This window comes from Pogona vitticeps, chromosome 2 (genome assembly GCF_051106095.1).
Source record: "Pogona vitticeps strain Pit_001003342236 chromosome 2, PviZW2.1, whole genome shotgun sequence".
NCBI classification, from domain to species: Eukaryota; Metazoa; Chordata; class Lepidosauria; order Squamata; family Agamidae; genus Pogona; species Pogona vitticeps.
The window spans coordinates 295,156,833-295,177,374 of NC_135784.1; the positions used below are offsets into that span (position 1 = coordinate 295,156,833).

The window sequence follows — 20,542 nt, forward strand, 5'->3', positions numbered from 1 at the left end:
ACCTTAAAAACTTCTGAAGAACACTTTAACAAAATCTAGGACATCTAGGACAGGAAAAGTAATTTATCTCAGTTTATTTTTACAAGCACTATCTCCTTAGTAACTGCAGGTGTGAGCATACATAGTGAACTGTGGCCAGTTTCTAACAGATCCAGATTCTTAAGGTATATGAACTACTTAACAGGGATCACTTATGGCACAATTGTTAAAAGAGATTCTGGATAATTATTTTTTCCTTTGCAAACAAATGTTAACAGACATAAGTGCCTGATGAGACTTTGTTTTTCACAAAATGGAGGTTGCACTTTTCTAGCAATAAGGCTATAGCAGATAAGGAGAGCAAAAGAACTAAACCTAGCTCTCTCTAGGAACAGGATTTTTGGGGCCATAGAGGTCTGCCAGGAAAACTGGGGGGAAAACTGACAATAGGTCCACTACAACATGAGATACAAGTAGAAATTACTGTTCCATGTATAGTAATATTCTTGTAGCTCACTATGCAGGAGATGCCGATGGCTGCCCACACCCACCCATTCATCCGACCATCCCATCATGCATCTACCTATGCATTCATTCAACTACATTTATACTCCATCTTTCCTTCAATAAGCTCAAACTGGCATATGCTGCTTTCCTCCTCCCCACTTGCTAGCCTTATAACACACCTGTGAATTAAATCAGGCTGTAAATGTGTGATTGACCCAAAGTCAACCAGTGAGTTTGACGAAGTTGGGATTTGAACCCAGGTATCCTAGAGGATTCCTGCCAACCTAGCAGTTAGAAAACATGCAAATGCAAGTAGACAAATAGGTACCACCACAGTGGGAAGGTAACTGTGTTCCGTGTCTAGTCACATTGGCCACGTGACCACAGAAACTGTCTTTGGACAAACGCTGGCCCTACGGCTTGGTGCTCATACCTATTTTGGTAACAGGGATGAGCACTGCGCCCTAGAGTCGGACACGACTGGACTAAATGTCAAGGGGAACCTTTACCTTATCTATCCTAGAGGATAAAGGTATCAAAGATAAAGGTATCAAAGTCACTGTGGCTACAGGTCATTTCTAGGATCTGAGGCAGTATTCTTTGAAGTATCAATGGTTGGGGAGCAGCAGCAACTAATGGTATTTCACCCATGCCTTCCAAGTGGGCTTCCCACAGGCATCTATGGGAAAAAGACTGCCTGTGCCATTGATCGGATGCAGCAGGACTCTTCTTAAGTTCTTATCCATATACAAACTAGTGTAATTTTAAACAAAAGCAAAACGTCGTGGTATTTACTAGGCAGTCCCTTGGTACTGTAATTTGGATCCTGATAATATTGCATCTGTATTTAATGGGGGGAAAGGTTGTTGTCCTCTTTCATCACTAACAGGCACAATATTTTTTTTTCTGTGCCCTCCAGCAAAGCTGCATACTTTAATATCAGACAAATGCATTCCATATGTTAAACAAGATGACCCCTATAATCTAGAGAATGCAAGAAAGTGAAAGGAAAAAAAGCTTTCTAATTATATATAATTTAAAATCATTCCTTAGCATTTTCAAAACATTGCCACAAAAGCATCATTAAGGGAACAAAAATAATTCTCCATCATGATGGGGAAGAGAAAGGGTCATGGACTTATTGATCTGGCATTGGTTGTGGGGAATAACTGGCTGAACTATTTTTTCTATTTTGGATGCAAATTCTGATTTATTTTTTAAGGAAGCTAAACAACATACCCACCTCCACATTTCTGTACATGTTTGCTTTACAAAACAGCCCAGGCCACTCATACATGTCACTTCTCGTATTACACGTAGCATAAACATATTAAAGCATGTCAGATTTTCTGTAGTAGGCTCGTGAGGGCCTCAGGCAGGATTTTACATTCCCAGGTCAGAAGAGGTCAAGTATTTACACACACACACACACACCGTATAGTGGGTCAATACAGACTCTAATTCTTATCGTACAAAGGACCCATAGAGGTTGAAAACAACAAGGATTCTCCCCCTACATGTCTTGCTTCTTTCAGATTGTTGTCTGAAGGCTCCATCATTCGCAAAATTCTGGAAAATTTACTCCTAATTTACTCCTAATGAAAAAAGGCAAAAGGAGCCCTGAGACATTTTCTTGTCTCTTCCCGCAGACATACTTTTCTTCTTCAACAATCACCATGTTTCCTGGTAGACTAGAAGTCACATTTCTAACAGAACACTATAAATCCTCTATCTTTACAAACCACCAGGTCTTTAAAAGAGAGAGACTAGACTTTTAAAATTGTCAGGAAGAGTTTCAGCTAAGGAACACAAAGCCTAGAAAAACAATTACAATCCACAGTGTTCTATAGCCTTATTGCTAGAAAAGACACTGTTGTTGCAATTAGACCAAAATGGAAAAGTCAAAAAAAAAAAAAAAAAACCCTTGGGAAACCCAAGTGAAGAGCAATGCTACCATCTACTGGTGTACCTTGAATCTCTAAAGCCAATATTCTTGTGATGAGTGAATTTAACAGAGCCTGTACAAAAGAGTATCTACACTGTTTGCTGAGGAATAATGGGAAATAGCAAAAAAGTTCTGAAAAATGCACACATAATGGAAATATAAATCTAGACTATTGATCTTATGTGCTGCCAAGTTGTTTCTTATGGTGACCCTAATAGGGTTTCAAGGTATGTAAGATATCCAAGGGATGTTTTACCGTTGCCAACTCCTGTGAGTTTCCATGACCAAGCAAGGATGTGAACCTAGGTTTAATGAGTCCAACACTTTACATGCATTATGAAACACTGGCTCCCACTGAACAAGTATTCAGTGGAATTTTCACATTTTGTGTACACTACACCCAAACATCAACATTCTGAATTACAAATCTGAACTCTTCAAGTTGTGCAAACCAAGCAAATTAAATATATAGGAAGATTGAACAGAACCTGCACCCCACTCACACGCATACAATTGTGAGTAGTTCTTGGTGAAGGTATTAGGCAATGCAACTGAGAATAGGATTTGTGTCCTACTGTGAACCATTGTTGGTCATGGAAAAATATTATATGCTACATACAAACTGAAACATATAAGATTCTTAATATACTGGATTTTGGGCTTGAGTGGTGACAATTGTAAACACTGACGATTGAAGAGAAGAAAATAGGAGTGTTTCAAACACACTGCTCCTTGTAATCTTGAAGCTCTCTTCCAAATGTCATGCAAGACAGAAACCATCATGTGAGTTATACAACTCCATGAATAGAGGATACAATTTGACCAACACTATAACAATCCACAGTGCAGCACTTCACTTTCCTCTAGGGAAGTGAGTATCAGCCATTTATTTCTACTGGAAAAAATTAAGATGCACATAGAAGACACTGGAGATGCAAAACAAATCCCATACTCCTGCCAGCATCTGCTTTCAAGTTTCAGACCTACAGTAGACATCATAGGCCTGTTGTGGTTGTTTCTTGGTCATTTGCAAGTGTAAGGGAATGCCAGCAGCTGTCTCCTTTGTCTTCAATTTACCTAGTTAGAATACACCTGGGACTCCAACCAACAACATGAAAATCATAGAATGAAGTCCATTAGGTACAGGGGTGCTGCTGAAACCTTCAGTGCCCTGTGAGTGCATGCAGAGTACTACACTTTGGCCTATGTCCAAGGTTTGTACCAGCAAAGAGTATAATTTTCTAGGGTGTAACAGTGACTGTTATCATGCATTTAGGACAGCTAACTTTTAGGCAAAAAGATAACTGCTGCACTTCCAGGGGTATGCTGCTATCCATTGCAAATATCTCCCCTTGCAATAAACCATGGTGAACTGTTTTGTAGAAGGGGAGAACATCCTCAAAAAAATGAAATAGTGAGAACACCAGAGTGATTACCCACCTTTGAATACCCACAATGAAGGTAACACAGCATTTTTATGTGAAGAGTTGTCCAATCACATAGCCCTTTTCTGTAGCCAGGACTGTTAGTATTACAGTGGTGCCTCGCTTGACGACGATAATCCGTTCCAGCAAAATTGCTGTAGAAAAAAATCGTTGTCAAGCGAAAGTAAAAAACCCATTGAAATGCATTGAAAACTGGTTCAATGTGTTCCAATGGGCAAAATACTTCAGCATCCAGTGAATATTCTCCATAGGGCGGCCATTTTCCAGTGCCTGTATAGCGAGCAATCTGTCCTAAAACACAGCAGGGAGCCATTTTGCACAGCGAGCGGCCATTTTGAAAACCCGACAATCAGCTGTTTTGATCGTAGTTAAGCGAAAAATCGGTTCCCGAAGCAGGGAACTGATCGTCGTTAAATGAAAAAAACCCATACATTGTTTTGTGATCGCTATAGTGATTGCAAAATACTCAGCGTTAAGCGATTTCGTCTAACGAGGTAATCATCAAGCGGGGCACCACTTTATATCACTGAAATAGTAGTGCCCCAGTTGATATAACTGTATCAGTTAAAAGAGGTTCACAAATGAGAACCAACAAAAGAAATCTATTTCTGGAAATATAGTCCTTACTTCTAAGATATAGTGTTAGCTGAACCCAATCAATATAAACTCATATATTGCATTTAACTGAATAACACTGTAATTGGTGGGATAAACAGTGCCGGTACTTTTTAAAAATGGGATCCTATTAACATAAAAATTTAAATTGAATGTGCAAGCTGAGAAATCCTATTTATAACCCACTTTCAGCTCAAATGTCCCAAGATAATTCGTAACAGTTTTCTTGGCTTCTTTCAGAATTCTGCCTGGGAGGGTATTTTTGGCAAGTCTGAAAGTTTCACCTAGTTGTGAAACTGGTCACACAACTAGTTAGGAAGAAACAGCCTGCTAGGGCAGAAAAAGTTTACAGGTTTGTCCATGTGCTCTGCATTTAGGCAATATACTGGCAAATTTGTATTTGTCCGCTAAAAACCTACTCTCAAGATTGTCAGAAATGTCATCAGTCATATACTTCTGTGAGCAGCAAGATTAGGGGTGGGCAAAGAACAAATTATAGCCTGCATACCACGGCCAATCCATTTTTACAGCAACATTTTTGCAGAAAACTTTACTTCTGAGGCTGAACACTGATTATTTTCCCATCGATCAAATCAGAATCTTCATGTTATAACACTTTTCACTCAAGAAGACTAGCAACAACTGTATCTTACTCAAGAGTAATAACTGGATGTGTTTTATTTTACACCATGATGTGAGAATATAACAACTGTTTAATAAAAGTATACACATTTGTAACTTCACTCAGAATACACTTTTAATGCACATTAAAAAAAGCGTCCATCTTACAAATTGTTTTGCAATCCAAATATACAATAGCTTGGAAAACAAATAGTTTAGAAAATGAATGCCAATGTAAAAAGACTACTTAAACCTATAACAGTAGATTTTCTGCATGGCTCAACTTTACAGTTTTCTTACTGCTTCATCAATATCAGAAATCTGTTCCTTCAGTTGGCTCCACTGTTCTGGATTTAGAGAGATACCTAGAATAAATCAAAACAAGCCATTAATGAGTACTATAAACTGACACATATACCCAACTTCGCAAGTGTTAGAACTGCTTACTCCCACTTCACCCACCCAACCTTTTTCCCACAACGGGCTTGGAATCAATCTCCACCAGATATGAGTGTCTTAATGTACTCTCTATCTAGAAAACCCTGAAAAGGGTTGCCATAAATCAGAATTGATTTGATGGATGAGTAACTGTAGAATATAAAACAGCACTTCAGCAACAATTCAAGAATTTGCTGACATGTTGTCATTTTGATTAAAAATAAGATTTTTCAGTTCTTTTGGAAATGTCTAGGCCTTATGTTTCATAGGAAGAGCAAATGAATATCTAAACTTTAAACACCTTAAAATAGAAAGGGTTTTGTAACATTGCTGTAACACGTAGGGAAATTATCGTACACCCTTGACCAAAACAACAAGACACTCCTATCTGGGATAGTTTGTCCTCTTTCCATCATGTGTACAGTTTCGGGAGACACAAATGGAGCATTGAGGGAGGAAGGAGACACCCACCTAGCCAGGCAGATCAACTGTGAAGCAGCTAGATTGCCCTCAAATCCCAAGAGTACAGCAATTATCAGCACCCAAAGGCTAACTCTATAATTAGCAGAGTCATTATAGATGGCACAGTCCAGACATACTGTTGCAGTTTCCATAAGCCTTTGTACTGTACCGAAGCACTCCTACTTCTACGGGAACTACCCAAGCACTGAAAGTGATGTGATTATCACCAAAATATATTACTGTCAGTGCAAGTGTTCCAGTCACTTTGTCTGACTGCACTGCATTCTACAGTAATCAACTGAAAACGTTTCTCTGACATACAGTTTAGACAAGTGAATGCAGAACAATGTACTCTTCTGTACCTCATCTGTTTTGGCTCTGTATTGACTGTGATTATTGCCGTCTGGTTTAAAATGAAACTGAATGTACTCTGGAACGCATTCAGAGAATGTGGGACATACTGTATGTAATGCCAAATCCAGTGGGGATAAGAGGAAATGTATGTACAAAGGAAGGAGCACAAGTGAGATATACACAGCTCTGCTTCTCGATTCTTCAACTGAAATCCTATAAGCCTGGATGGGACCCTAGAGCTGCTGGTGCCAAAAAATCAAGAGTCAATGATCTCTAAATAAACCCTAGTCAAAGTTTTCATATCAATTTTCCAAGCACATATTTCAAAAAGAAAGAAACAGGGCTCAGGCTGATCAATTCATATAAAAAGAATAGAATAACCAGATGTGAAGCACTACAGAATTCCTATGCCTACAACAATTGTGTAGAATAAGTAATTTTACTGGATAGGTAGAATACTTACTGTATTTTTCCATGTATAAAATGACACTTTTTCCTAAAATCATTACAGGAAAAACTGAAGGTCATCTTATACATGGAAGGAGGCGGAGGCGAAGGAGCAGCTGCGCTGGGCCGCCCCTCACAGTAGCCCCTTGACTGCTGCCACCACTGCCGAATTGTCTCCTTCAGCACCACTCACAGGCTTGCTTAGGGAAAGGAACAAGGCAGTGATGTGAGCTGGAGGAGAGCCTCAGCAATGGCGGTGAAGGAGGCGATCGGGTGGTGGCGGCATCAGTCAATGGGCCGCCTCTCACGGCGTGGCTGCTCCTTTGTCTCCTGCTGCCGCCCCTGCTCAATCACCTCCTCCAGCCCGACTGCTGGGGCTCACCTCCAGTTCATGCTGCCGCCTTGTCCCCTGCCCGAAGAGAGCCCACAAGTGGTGCTGGAGGTGATTGGGTGGTGGCAGCAGAAGGTGGGGTAGCCGTGCTGGACCACCCCTTGCAGCTGCCCATAGACTGCTGCCGCCACCCGATTGCTTCCTCCAGTGCCACTGCCAGGGCTGACCTCCAGCTCATGCTGCTGCTTTGTCCCCTGCCTGAAGGAGCCCACGAGTGGCGCTGGAGGAGGTGATTGTGTGGTGGTGGTGGCGGCAGCAGACAATGGGCAGCTGCGACGGTTGGCCAAGCACGGTTGCTCCTTCACCTCCAGCAAGAGTTAAAATTGGGGGTTATCTTATACATTGGGAGGGGGTCTTACACACAGAAAAGTACGGTATATTGTGGGATAAGGCACTACTTCACTCTGGATCAAATTTTTGAATGGGACCTTCTGTGAAATGGCCACCACAGGTAAAAAGCTAGCTTTTCAGGTAAAAGATTCACTTTCTTATATTAGTTTCTACTTCCATGGTGTATTGTTATACTACAATACATACCCCCACCCACCCTGGCAAAGTGCAGGTTTCAGAGGCTTCCCCAGTGCATTTCCACTGCCTGTTTACCTGCTGGGCAAGCCTGGGGAAGCTTCTAAGACCAGCGCCGATCAGTTGTGAGGCGGGGAGGGGGAGGGGCTGGAGCGGAGAAGATGGCTCCCGGCTCTTTTCTGGGATGGATTCCTCGCAAGAAGATAGCACACCCTGCCGATCAGCTGTGCGAAAATGGGGTGTTTGCGATTGCTTCCCCCCCTCATTGCAAACGCCCCATTTTCCAACAGCTGATCGGTGGGCCTTTGCGCCCTGCTGATCAGCTGTGCCATAGGGAACATTGCAATGCGATCGCAAAAGTGATCGCAAAATCTTCATCGCTATGCGGATTCGTCGTTAAACGGGGTGCCTGTTAAGCGAGGCACCACTGTAGTATTAATTCTCACCCAGAATCAGAAGTAGTACAATATATTCTACCACTGCAATTCATTCTGCTACTTATGCAGACCAGACTTAGTGCTATGGCTGGAGAAGAAAATACTTGCCATGATGCCCTCTATACAAGAACTAAAAAAAACAAAAAAAAAAAACAGGATTCCTAGCATTTAGTACTCTAGATAGAACACTCTATATTTAGCATATGTGCCTTATACCAAATATTAAGAATTAACAATCAACTAGAACTTCAGTCACCATGCAATAATGTAAAATTACCTTTTCTGCCAGGTTTCATTTCACCTTCTTGATCCATCCAGTATTCTCTAATATCAATTAGGACTTTGCCTTTAAAATCACGAACACTAACATATCTCATTTTACCAATCTGCCAAAAAATTGGAGAATTTGATTGTTAGTTCATTGAGTATATGTAATAATTCTTTTCAACCACTGACATGTTGTTATATTTAATCACTACTGCAGTGGCAAAAGAAAACAGTGCGGAATTGTGGGGTTTTTTTCCTACAGATCACAGAATCAGGTCTTCTCAGTAACATTCCTCACATATAACAACTCAAAGAGACAGGAAATTTCATATTTTAACTGGTTTGAAAGTTATTTTCTTTTGAAACATTTTTAATGTATTGTGATTTTCAGAAACAGTGGATATGTACAAGTTGGTAAAACGTGCTATCAAGTTACAATGAACAGAATACACCTGAACAACTATGCTGGCAGAAAACCACTAATGCAAATTTCAGCAATGCCACTAATCAAGAAGTTGGCACTGGCGTTTCTTGTTGCATGCCAAGTCATGGAACTAGTGCACAAGAGGAAAAACTTTTGTCCTAGCAGGAATTCACTGATGAGACTCTGACACTGATGTAGTTATACTTGCAGGTCTAAGTAATAAAATTATAGCAACTGGAACATAAATAATACAAAGAGAATATGAAGATTTAAATTGACTTGTAAGCAAAGGTTTGTTTACCAATGAAGCCAGTAAGTATGATCATGTGAATAAACACACCCTGGTTTCTGCCCTCAGCCAGGGGATTTAAAGCACCTGAGAGGCTACAGCCTTGCATCAAACAATAATATCAAGATAAAGGGGTGACCAGCCTCTTTCCTCCATTGCTCTTTATTTTGTTTTTGTAATATATGAAGGTAGGAGTGATTGGTCTGAGCAGTAACATGTGCATGCATAGACATACACACACGATACATACATGCACAAATACAGTTCCTCTTCATGTTAACACCTAGCAGGAACATAACATTTGCCAAAACATATCTAGCTATAAGTAGCTATTTTTTTAAAAAAAGCATACAGTACAAATATTCAGGGATACTAATAGTGTAATAATGTATAATGTAATAACAAGTGGCATGTGTATTTAAAAAGTCATGCTAAGTTTAAACTAGAGGCCTAATACATTTATTTAAAAGCACCAAATTAAGATACAAGTAGTTCCGAAGTTAGTGTTCAGAAAGTAGCAACAAGAGAGCAAACATCCTGAAACCATTGCTAGAAGAAACTGCAGCCTTCATGGAACGCTTATGTTAGAAAGAACAGCAGCTGGTAATTTAGTGCTGATCACGAAATGTGATTGGATGTTGGAATGGCTTTCTGGTCTTGAATTTGGAGACTACGTTGGCAATTGAGTTTGTAAGTCTAGCAATCATCTGACAAATTAAATGCATTTGATAAGAGTCTGAGAATACAATTTTTTAAAAAAACAAGAGGACCTTATCTCTTTATCAATGACTGACTCTACAAGTCATAAAAATATGATTAAGTGTAACCATGTAAGAGTTTGGGATGTTAGGTAATGCATTTTTTTGACTAAAACTTTAGAGTATCAGGATTTTTTCTTCTTCCTGGGTTTGGAATCTCAATAAAGATAGCTATACAAACATACAGATTCAATACAGTGGTGCCTCGCTTGACGAGGATAACCTATGCTGCTGAAATCGCTGTCAAGCGGAATTAAAAAGCCCATTAGAATGCATTAGAAACCGGCTAATGCGTTCTAATGGGTGAAATACCTCATTGTAAAGCGAAGATCCTCCATAGGGCAGCCATTTTCTGGTGCCTGTCTTGCGAAAAATGCCTCCAAAAAACAGTGGGAGGCCATTTTGAGAGCCGGCAGCCATTTTGAAAACCGCCTATCAGCTGTTGAAAAAACATTGTTTAGCGAAAAATCAGTTCCCGAAGCAGGGAACCGATCATCGCTAAGCGAAAAAAACCCATTCAAACATCATTTTGTGATGCAAAATCATTGTGAAGCAGATTCATCGTTAAACAGGGTAATCGTCAAGCGGAGCACGACTGTATATCTTATATATCTGAAAGGATCCCCAAGATTTCTACCAATGCAGATGCCTAAAGCAACACAGCCATAGCTATCAGCACTATAACTTTTAATACAGACTTTAGTGCAACTGATGTGTCTTAATTCCTTTGAAACAATAACTCATACATGCACTTTATGTTTTGCCTTGAAAACAAGTTTGCAAATTAGATTTTAGGAAGCTGTACCTTCTCTATTACTCACTCTTTTTTTTAATTCCTAGGTGTAGTGACCTTTCCTTAATCCATCAAAAATATCTTCCAAACATCCTGTGCATGCACATTAGGAAGACTTGTAATATCCAACAATAGTGTCTCTAATTTTGTTCTACCCACCCTCTTCTCATAGCATTTGTACAACCATCTTCACCTTTCTTAACACTTACCACTGAAGTGTTACAGCTGGAAACATTTTGTTAGAAATATTTTGGCCTCTATGTATTAATTCATTTTGACTTTTAGAATGCATATACAGTATGGAAGAAAATCTTATTGCAAGCTGTTGTTATGCAAGGAAAAGAAAGGGACACGAACACAAAGACAGCACCATCATAAAATAATAATAATAAAATTACTACTACTACTACTACTACTACTACTACTACTACTACTACTACTACCAATAATAATAATAACAACAACAACAATAATAACAATAATAACAATGGGGGAGCTCGTAAGGCAACAAGGCGATTGGATACTATTTCATTTTTCTTCAGCACTCTTCTGAAGTGCTACCAGCATTACAGTTTTTGAAATCTTTACAAGAACTGAATACAACAGGCAAGGACTGTACTGCAGATGGAAGTTGAAACTCATAGAAGTTGAAACTCATTAGGTCACCCCATGAGTACCCGAGCTGCAACCTGAAGCATGAACTTCATAACTCATAAACATTATGACATACATCTAGCTAGTGGTTCTAACCAGAGCAGACCCTTAGTAGTTAATTGATTAATTAACTCTTCTACAACTTCCCTGAAGTGAATTAGTCTATTTACTTTTTTTTACTAACACTGGATTTGTGTTTATACAACTTACCAATAAGCTATCTAAAGTAATGCAAGACATGATAATGAAATGGCTAATTCTAAATTCTAATTCTAAGTCTTCATAATCTCATAAGTATACGTTTACCAACCCTAACTCTTCATTCAAAAATCTGACCACACTACAAATAATCAGGCTATCAAACATAGACCCATAATAGAAAGGGCTCAAACAATCTTTATTCAATTGGGCAGCTACTAAGATTCTATCTGAGCATAATTTTTCAGGCACTTGAAGAACATTTAGTAACACTGACTTCTGGGCCATAGTTCATTATAAACCTCCTTTCTGGGAACATCACACAGACCAAGAATTTTTTACTGAAACAGAATTACTTAATGTGCTTCCCATTTATGACTCAATAATAAACTGAGCCAGCTGCATCCAATGCAGTTGCTCATTTTCCTGTTCAATATTTCTCAACATGCAATGCCACCAAACAGCTCAAAAAAAGTACCGTAGTTACCAGAAGAGGGTCAATGTTCTCGTTATCCTACGGGAAAAAAAACTAACATGCAGCCACAAGGGCTTTGCATGATCTGAGACAATACCCCCCCCAAGAAATAACTGAGAAGGAAAGCACTGGATACTATGGCATCTACAGCCCAGAAAAAAAAAACCAAGAAAATCAAAATCCAAAGTAGATTTCAAGTCATACCCTGTTTTATGTTTGGACACCTCTGGGGCTTGTGCAGCCTCAGGTGATGATGGTAAAAATGTTGCCACTATCATCACCAAATTTGACTAGCCTTGTGCTACAATGACTGCCCTGATTAGACATGCTGACAGTATTACTGCTCCCTACTAGTGCATTACAATGTCATGTTGTACAGTGGGGTCTCTACTTAAGAACGTCCCTACTTAAGAACAATTCCACTTAAGAACAGCTCCATTTGCTAAATTTTGCTTCTACTTGAGAACAAAAATCCAAGATAAGAACAGGAAAAAAAAACTTTCCTGCTCTTTTTTTAACCTTAGGTCATCTTAGGTTAAAAAAAAAAGTTCTCCCCCTAGTGGTAAAGTACGTATTAACCAGCTTTGCATTAGTTCCTATGGGAACTGATGCTTCAATGTACGAACGCACCTCTACATAACAAAAAAACAGCCAGAACAGATTAATTGGTTTTCAGTCCATTGCTTCAAAATTAGCTTCGTCAGAAGTGCTTTTAACACTGTTCCCTGACCTAAGGAGAAAAAAAAGAAAAAATATCCCCCTCTAGTGGTAGAAGGCGGAATAGCAGCTTCCCATTAGTTTCTATGGACGGAAAAGAGCAGATACAGATTAAATGGTTTTCAATGCATTCCTATGGGAAATGCAGATTCTACATAAGAACTTTTCCACTTGAGAACCACCTTCCAATACGGATTAAGTACTTAAGTAGAGACCCCACTGTAATCACTTTGTTACTGGTATGCAGTACTGGGGAGTAAGTAAAGGAGCTGTTTGTAAGGTCTAGTGGTATGAGATTTAACAAGTTTTTCTTCCTATTAACAGCCACAGTAAAGTTTAGAGAAGCTACAGCTAAGTTTCAGAACCAATGCTGTAGATACCATCTGACCATCTCCCATTTTTCAAGTTCAGAACAGACAGCTGCATTTATTTCACACTGTACTCCATCTTTACAACACCAAAATGCATTACCCGCAAATTCCAGTTATATAAGAGTCATCAGTTACCTGAAACATGTTTTCATCTCTGTTGCTACTTTGCTTGGAGGAGGCTGCACCTTTGGAACTCTCACCAGTCTTCTGTTTCTTTACTGGCTTTTCCTGTACAGCCTGTTTTTTCCTTTTTTCCTTGACATTTAAAAATCAGGATGCATCAAGAACTTACAGGAAAAGTGGGAATTACTTATTCATACCAATTAGTCTGTTCCCTTCCACTATAGTATTGATGTGTTCCAATGCACTGAGCATTATCTTTCCTGTTCCTATTTAAGGCTGTGCTAATTTATACGACAAAGCTTTTTTATTTGGCAGCAAAAAATCTTTGATAAATGCTGCTTTGAAAAATGAACACAGTAACATACCTCATTCTTCCAAAATCAGAGCACAGGAAGGCCCAGAAAACAACTTTCTAAATAATCAACTACATATACAAAAAAGACCATAGCCGTGGGATTCTTGGAATTCCTGGACTACAGCCCCCTTTAAGAAGCTCCTTGTGCTGAGCCTAATGGATGAACACCATCGCATCCATGATTCCCACAAAACAGTCATCCGAATTCATTTCCCCTACCATTTAAAACAGCCATTCTCAATGGGGCCCATATACTCCCCTGGGGGGCCCTGCCACATTTGAAGGGGGCACAGTCTGGTAACAATTCTTCACACACCTTATAAGGTCTGTTATGCAATTTATACAATCCGGATTTGGCCTATACTTCTTTCATATTGTCTTTATGGCCATGGCAAAAAAAAAGTTGAAAATGGCTAATCTAAAAGCTTAATAAACACTCCGGAGAATGTTCACAATCATAATTCAGGAGATCTAAATGTCTTGTACAAAGCAAAAATCCCGATCAGATGCCAAATACACTTCTCCCTGGAAATACAATAAACATTACTAATCCAAGACTTTTGAGAAATGAAGCACCAACATGTAGGATGGTCATGCTGCCTGCTAATAAAAAATTCTAACATGCCTCAAATGGCTTTTGTTAAAGAGGAACTCTTATCAATGCAATCAATACTTGGGTTCCTACTAACATTTGCATTTAATTTAACGATTACTATAAAATGTATGATCAAGAATTGAATTGTGAAGCTTCTTAAAGCTAAATACAATGCTAAGGGTAATTAAGGTAACATTCCTCTACCCATGTAGAAACATAAAACAATATGCATAGTACTGCAAAGCTTTCCAAAATACCACCTGTTTTATCATTTGATATAGCTACATGTAATACCTTTATTCATTAACCCTTTTTTTGTACTTACTACTCACAAGTACAATACTACATTCCCTAATACACCAGCTGTTTGTAAGTAATTGTTTGGTGAATTTCAATGAGAACTCCTGATTCTTTTCCTCTATCCCTCCCACCCCCAAGAACAAGCTAGAAATCTGCTGAAATGGGAATATGTTCTTGTTTCCTCCTCCTCCCACCTACACAGAAAAAGAGGGCAGGGGTTGCACTCAAGACTATCTGTCCACACTACATGAAATAATGTTTAAATGTTACAAGCAAAGTCTCCCAAAATTTACTAAAATGTGGCTTGTTTTGTGTATTTATTATATGAGAATACCTTTTCCATCTATTTGATGCACATCTTAACAGATAAATATTGGGTTTAAAGAAAACAAATAGCACTACTTTGCAACTATAACATCAGCACTGCCACAGATAAAGTCAGGGCAGCCTCTCTCTGTATTCAAGAACTTGAGCAAAGCTTATTTACTCACCGACAGTTGATGATTCAGATGCTGAAATTTAAGAAAGTATGGAACAATATGTCAGCATTTCAGAAATTGTACTTTAACATGTTTGTAAACATAGGAAAATAATTAGACTGCTAAAAACAACAAAAAATACACTATGGCACCTTAAAGACCAATATGTTTTATTTGTTGCAAGCTTTCATGAAATGAAGCCCACTTCTTCAAACACATGGAAGGCATAATCTTTCAGGTGTCACGAGACTCACCTTTGATTTCGCTGCAACACATATGAAAACAGCTACCTCCTCGGAAATTGCTGCAATAATACATGACCCCTGCACACTGCCTGAAATCAAGTTGTGTGGCTCTATGTGCAGAATGAGAATGATGTAATCATCAACCAATTGCTGCTGATTAAAAGCTTCCTTTGGTGCACATGACTTGTACACTATACAATGAAGAGATTTTTGAACCTCAAAATTGCTAACGGTGATTTTCTCCTACTGATGTTATTCTTGTAATATATGCAAAGTTGCATAACAGGATTATAGCTGCTGAAGGCTTTTTTAAACAGTCAGAGTACTAATTCTTGTATAGTTCATTGGGTATGCTTGTTGTGGGGGGTGGAACAGATCCAATCTTCTGTGACAAGCACCTTTGAATTAAGCTGCAGCTTTGTATGCACTTAACTAGGGCCTAAATGCCTGAAGACACTGGAGGTTGAACCAGGGACTTTCCACGTGCAGAGTAGATGCTCTGTCATTGGACTACAGTTCTTCTCTTACGCAAGCATGTGCCGGACCAAAGAAGCATTTCAATGTACAGTAATACTCTGCTTAACATTGCCCTTACCAGCACTGTTTCATTATAACACACTTTTCATCACCCCCTCTAGAGACTGACAATTATTCTTTGGATGGGGAAAACTGCCCCCCTCTTGCCCCCTGCAACTCCCTTTTACATGCATTCCCTCAGACACAAACACTATCCACACAAACGTACACATGAACAAGCAGGCAAGCAAGCAACCAGTTGGTCGGGAGTTTTCCTGCATCCCCTTCTCATTCACTAGCCCTCTTCATGCAGCAAAAACAACCAAGTGCCTTGGGCTCCTGCACCGGCTCTTCTCTTTTTTCTCTGTGAATTTTAGACACCTATGGTTCATCCATTTTAATATTTCAATAAGTGATTCAAGAAACTCCAAATTATATGCTGGATGGTTCGTGTCTGTTCTTTTACTGTTTATTAATTTCTAGTAGTTATGTAGAAAAGTTGGCCAAAAAATTTAAATACTCACCACTGTATCACTTTCACGGTCTGAATCACTGCCGGATGAGCTTGAAGACACAAGTTCTTTTGATTTAGGCATTCTAGGAAGAAAAAGACACAATTAAAAAAGGAAACACCTGATTCCTGCAATAAAAAACTCTCATAATTTTGCAAACATGTGCCCTTTTCAATCTACTTATTTCATTTTCAATTGGGGTCAATGGAAATTCAAAGTAATTTAAGAATTGTAGAACAAGGTATATTCTTGTACTAGGCCTACAGAAAAATGTGGCAGTAGAAATGTACAGTAAGAAAGAGATGAGGAGAGCACCACAGAATGCTTGGCCTTTACTGGCTCTCTTGTAGAAATTAATCTTTAGGTTCTTAACTGGCATCCTCTTCTTTTAGGAGCTCACTAACAAGACCTACCCAACTACAACTGATATTTTACCTCAATTCTGGAAGGTGTTCCACTCTTTAAGTAGCACAGATGCTCAAGGCTCACTATCATCTTGTATAAGCACAATGAGAGAGCTTCACTTGTTCAGGCTGCTAGAAAAAAAGCAGCAAGAACAGCTTAATCGACCCCGTGTCTTGAATTTGCTATTTTCAGCAGGCTATGTCTCACTCAAAGGGACTAGGTTCACAAGTATGGGAGATAAACCTTTTTTGCAGACAGTTAAGCTGCACCTTCAGTACTAAACTCCTTCTGAAGTGAAGTCAAGCTGCCTCAACCAAGGTGAAGTTTCAACCAAGCAGCTGAAACGGTATAGTTCCAATGGACCTTTTTATTACCAGGCCAGATTTAAAATTGTTCTTTACAGAGTATTTTGGGGCTGGTTTTCTAACAGATGTCAGAATCTTATTACATTTTTATGACAATGTGGCACAACTAACAAAGCTCCACAACAAACTGCCACAAGTGGAGAAGTCAGTGCAGTCTACACATTCCCCCCCCCCCCCAAAAAAAACCAAGCTTGGTACTCAATTTACGAATGTTGGAAGGCAGTGTGAACCTCTAGCTGGCTACCTGGAATTAAACCCAGGGGATCAGCCTGACCTTCCATGGGGGGGGGGGGGGGGTGTTCTACAGCTTGGGAGCAGTGACTCTCTCTTATGTCCTCACTAAAGGCACTTGTGAAAACTGCAGGATGGAGATAAAGATCTCTTCTAATTATTTTAAAACCTAGGCAGGTTCATAAAGATACATGCAATGTTTTAGGTGCTACGTGTTAACGGCTTCCTACCAGTGAACTTCACTATTATGCCAAAAAACCCAAAAACCTAGAGAAATTGTTTCAAGAAATTAAAAGGGAGCAAAGCAGGGGATAGGACTCTGTGCTCCAGGTGTTCGAATCTCAACTCTCATCTCAACCAACAAAGAATAGTGAACAGTTGAATCCAACATCTGGAGGGCTGCATATCTGCTAACCATAAAGTATGGAAGACAAGAGAAGAACTATAGAAAACCTGACATTGAAAAAAAATGAAGATATTGGAAGTCCCAAGAGCTTTAGAAGGGAGGTTTAATCAGAAGATGCACATGCCAAACTGAAGGAACAAACATGCCACCAAGTGGAAAACAGTAAATGTGCAGCTAGAATACGGTACTGAGAAGTAAGAAGACAGTAGAGAGCAGATATCCAGCCCAGTGTAGTGAATAGCGTTGCAGACGAGGGCTGAGGAGATCTGGATTACTATCCCTGCTGTGCCGTAGAAACTCAGGCTGGTGGTGTTGGGAAAATATTTAGTAAAAATATTTTTCTTACCTTTAAAGCCCCACAAGGGTTGCTATAAGTCAGTTCCCACTTGAAGGTACATAACACAGAGAGAAAAGATTAGGCTTAATGGACAGACTCTTACCCAACTGTGGGGCACAGGCAACAACACTGAATGGAAAAGGTAGACAAAACGTAGTTCTGACTCCCATATGACAATAAGTGTGCCATAAATAAGGCCTGTCTCCCATGTGACAACAAAATTGGGAATCCATTATGTAGAATAGGACAAGAACCTTCTTGCCCTTCAGGCCCTATCCTACACCACAATTGGCCAGGTTATAATGCAGCAAAGTTGCCCAGGCATTTAAGAGGAGATCTGGAGAGAAAGCTGAGTCTATCACCCCTAACACCCTGGCTAGAGTACTCAACCGTTGCCCAGGAAACGATTCAAACTGGAGAGACACCAAAGTGGACAAGGATGACCTGAAAGGGGAGGGAGAGAGCAGGTAGGCGGGCACCTCTGCGCCTAGCCATCATCCTAACCAAGGAGCAACCACACCAATGCAGAAAGACTTGAGAAAGCGAGGAAGTGAGAAGATGCTATGAAATATGCACAGCAAACGAAGGAAGGCACTGCATGTATAAAATGGCAGACGGTGGCGAAAAGCAAACAAACTGGATGGCGAAGAAAGATGGGGGAGGCCGGCGAAAGAAAGGCCATGGGAATCCCCCCCCAAGTCCCCGAGGGCGCAGAGGGGGCGGCTGGGCGAGGAGGGGGGCGGTGCCCAGCCGCCATTTTCTCCCTCCCTCGGCCGCATTCTCTGCCCCCTCCATTCCACAACATGGCAGCCTCTCTAGACTGAAACCCCTCCTCCTCTCCCTACTCGACCCCCACCCCTTTGAGAAGAGGGGAGTCGGGAGCCCGGCACCCGCGAAGGGAGAAACTCTTCCCCTCCAAACGGGACCCCCCTCCTCCTCCAGGGCGACAGGCACAGCCCGCCCTCCTCTCGGCCGCTTATTCCTGTGGGGCTTAGGACCGCAACATGGCGGTCCCAACCACCCCGCCGCGCGAGCCAAACGCACCCCCTCCTCTGCCCTCCTCCCTTAAAGAAACAGCCCCGCAGAGAAGGAAGGAGAGAGGAAAAGCCCGACTCACGTTCCACTCTGTGCTCACCGCTCTTCGCTACCTTCCCTTACGGTTGCCTCTTGCTTATTCCCTACGCCACTGGAGGAGCGGAAGTGACGTCCTCAACTGACCCCGCCTATTCGGAGGACCACGTGAGAGCTTCTCTCAGAACTGCGCGAGCGAGCCGGTGCCTGGAGGAGGTTGTTTTTTTATGGGGGTGTTGCTATGTCGTCTCCTCGTTCAAGGAGGCGGAGGTCTTTACCTGTTGCTCTGGAGAGCGACGAGGAGTCCTGAGGCACCTTTCGCGCCAACGAATTCTCTTGGGCGTGCAGCTGCAGGAGACGGTTGCCCAACACAGGAACGGGGAGCGTGTAAAGCAATGCAACAGGCTCAGCAATGGTGACGGTCGGTCAGTTGCCATTCAGGAGAATGGGCAACGCTTGGGAAAGACGAGAGATCACTGCAGGGACAAATAATTGGCTATTACGTGCCGTCAGGTTGCTACCGACGTAGAGTGGTCTTATGAATCAGTGACCTGATTCAAAATGCTCGTGTCATCAACATCTCTGCTGAGCTCTTGCAAACTCCCGGCTGTGCCTACTTTTGTCGAGTCATTTACCTTCCTTGTTTCCTCTTGCCTTCGACTTCTCCCAGCATTATTGTATTTTCCAGTAGGAGTTGCCTTCTTAGGATGCACCCAAAATATGTACTGTAGCAACTTCAGTTTAGTCACTTTTAGTGACAAATTCAGGGATAAACAGCTTAACACATCTAAGGTGGAAAAAGCCTAGAAATCCAGAAGAAGGTACAGTAGCTCCTGTTCTGGGACTGTACTACAGCATCTCTCATTTTGCCCTTTAGCTTGAGAGCAGAACCATTCTTCCAGCTTTGCTACCATTTGGCTAACAGGTTGCCTGCACATTCTGCCTCCTTTTGCTCCATTTTGAGAGCTTTATCTAAATAGAGATAAATTTCTTAATACTATATAATTGTGCATTTTCTTAAATACTATATAACTGAACCCTCCTCCCTCTCTTAGAAAAGTAACAGAGGGTCCTGTGCAAACTAGGCCTAGATCAAAACATTTCACTAGCATAGGCTGAGTAGCAAATGGTATGATTCAGTAGAGAACAATGCCCAAGATCAGTCAAGTTGTTTTTTCTCTTGCTGCAATGAATGTCAAAAGTGCTTTCCCCACAACTAAACATATTATTGTAATTATTATAATTGTTATTTTTATAATAACAACAACAACAACAATAATAAATGTACAATAACCAACAATTTGCTAGCCTTTCATAATAGCACCTAAAATCATCTCCTTAGAATGGTCATACCTAATAGTAGAACTGACCCTAGGTGCAAATTTGAGCTTTAGTATGTCACCTTTTGGAAATGTATTGCTACTAGCAACTCTGGTTAAGGTGTTCTGCTCTCAGCTGCACAGCAAAAGAAATTGCATCTGTTTCACTAT

General features: G+C 40.5%; 1 protein-coding gene across 3 annotated transcripts; it reads right to left on the minus strand.

Annotated features, from left to right (window-relative positions):
• Positions 1-5,138: 5,138 nt before the first annotated feature.
• On the minus strand, positions 5,139-19,254 carry SUB1 (SUB1 regulator of transcription). 3 transcript variants are annotated; one of them, XM_020807112.3, is made up of 7 exons: positions 19,099-19,214; positions 17,991-18,029; positions 16,250-16,322; positions 14,977-14,997; positions 13,248-13,367; positions 8,444-8,552; positions 5,139-5,477 (listed from the first exon to the last, which is right to left on the minus strand). In XM_020807112.3, the coding sequence occupies exons 3-7, from the start codon at positions 16,319-16,321 to the stop codon at positions 5,398-5,400; spliced, it is 402 nt and encodes a 133-aa protein (XP_020662771.1). In that variant the 5' UTR covers position 16,322; positions 17,991-18,029; positions 19,099-19,214; the 3' UTR covers positions 5,139-5,397. The 3 variants fall into 3 exon arrangements, with proteins under 3 accessions (XP_020662771.1, XP_020662770.1, XP_078241308.1); XM_020807111.3 differs by lacking the exon at positions 17,991-18,029 and having other exon boundaries at positions 19,099-19,254; XM_078385182.1 differs by lacking the exons at positions 17,991-18,029; positions 19,099-19,214 and adding an exon at positions 16,673-16,765.
• Positions 19,255-20,542: the final 1,288 nt, after the last annotated feature.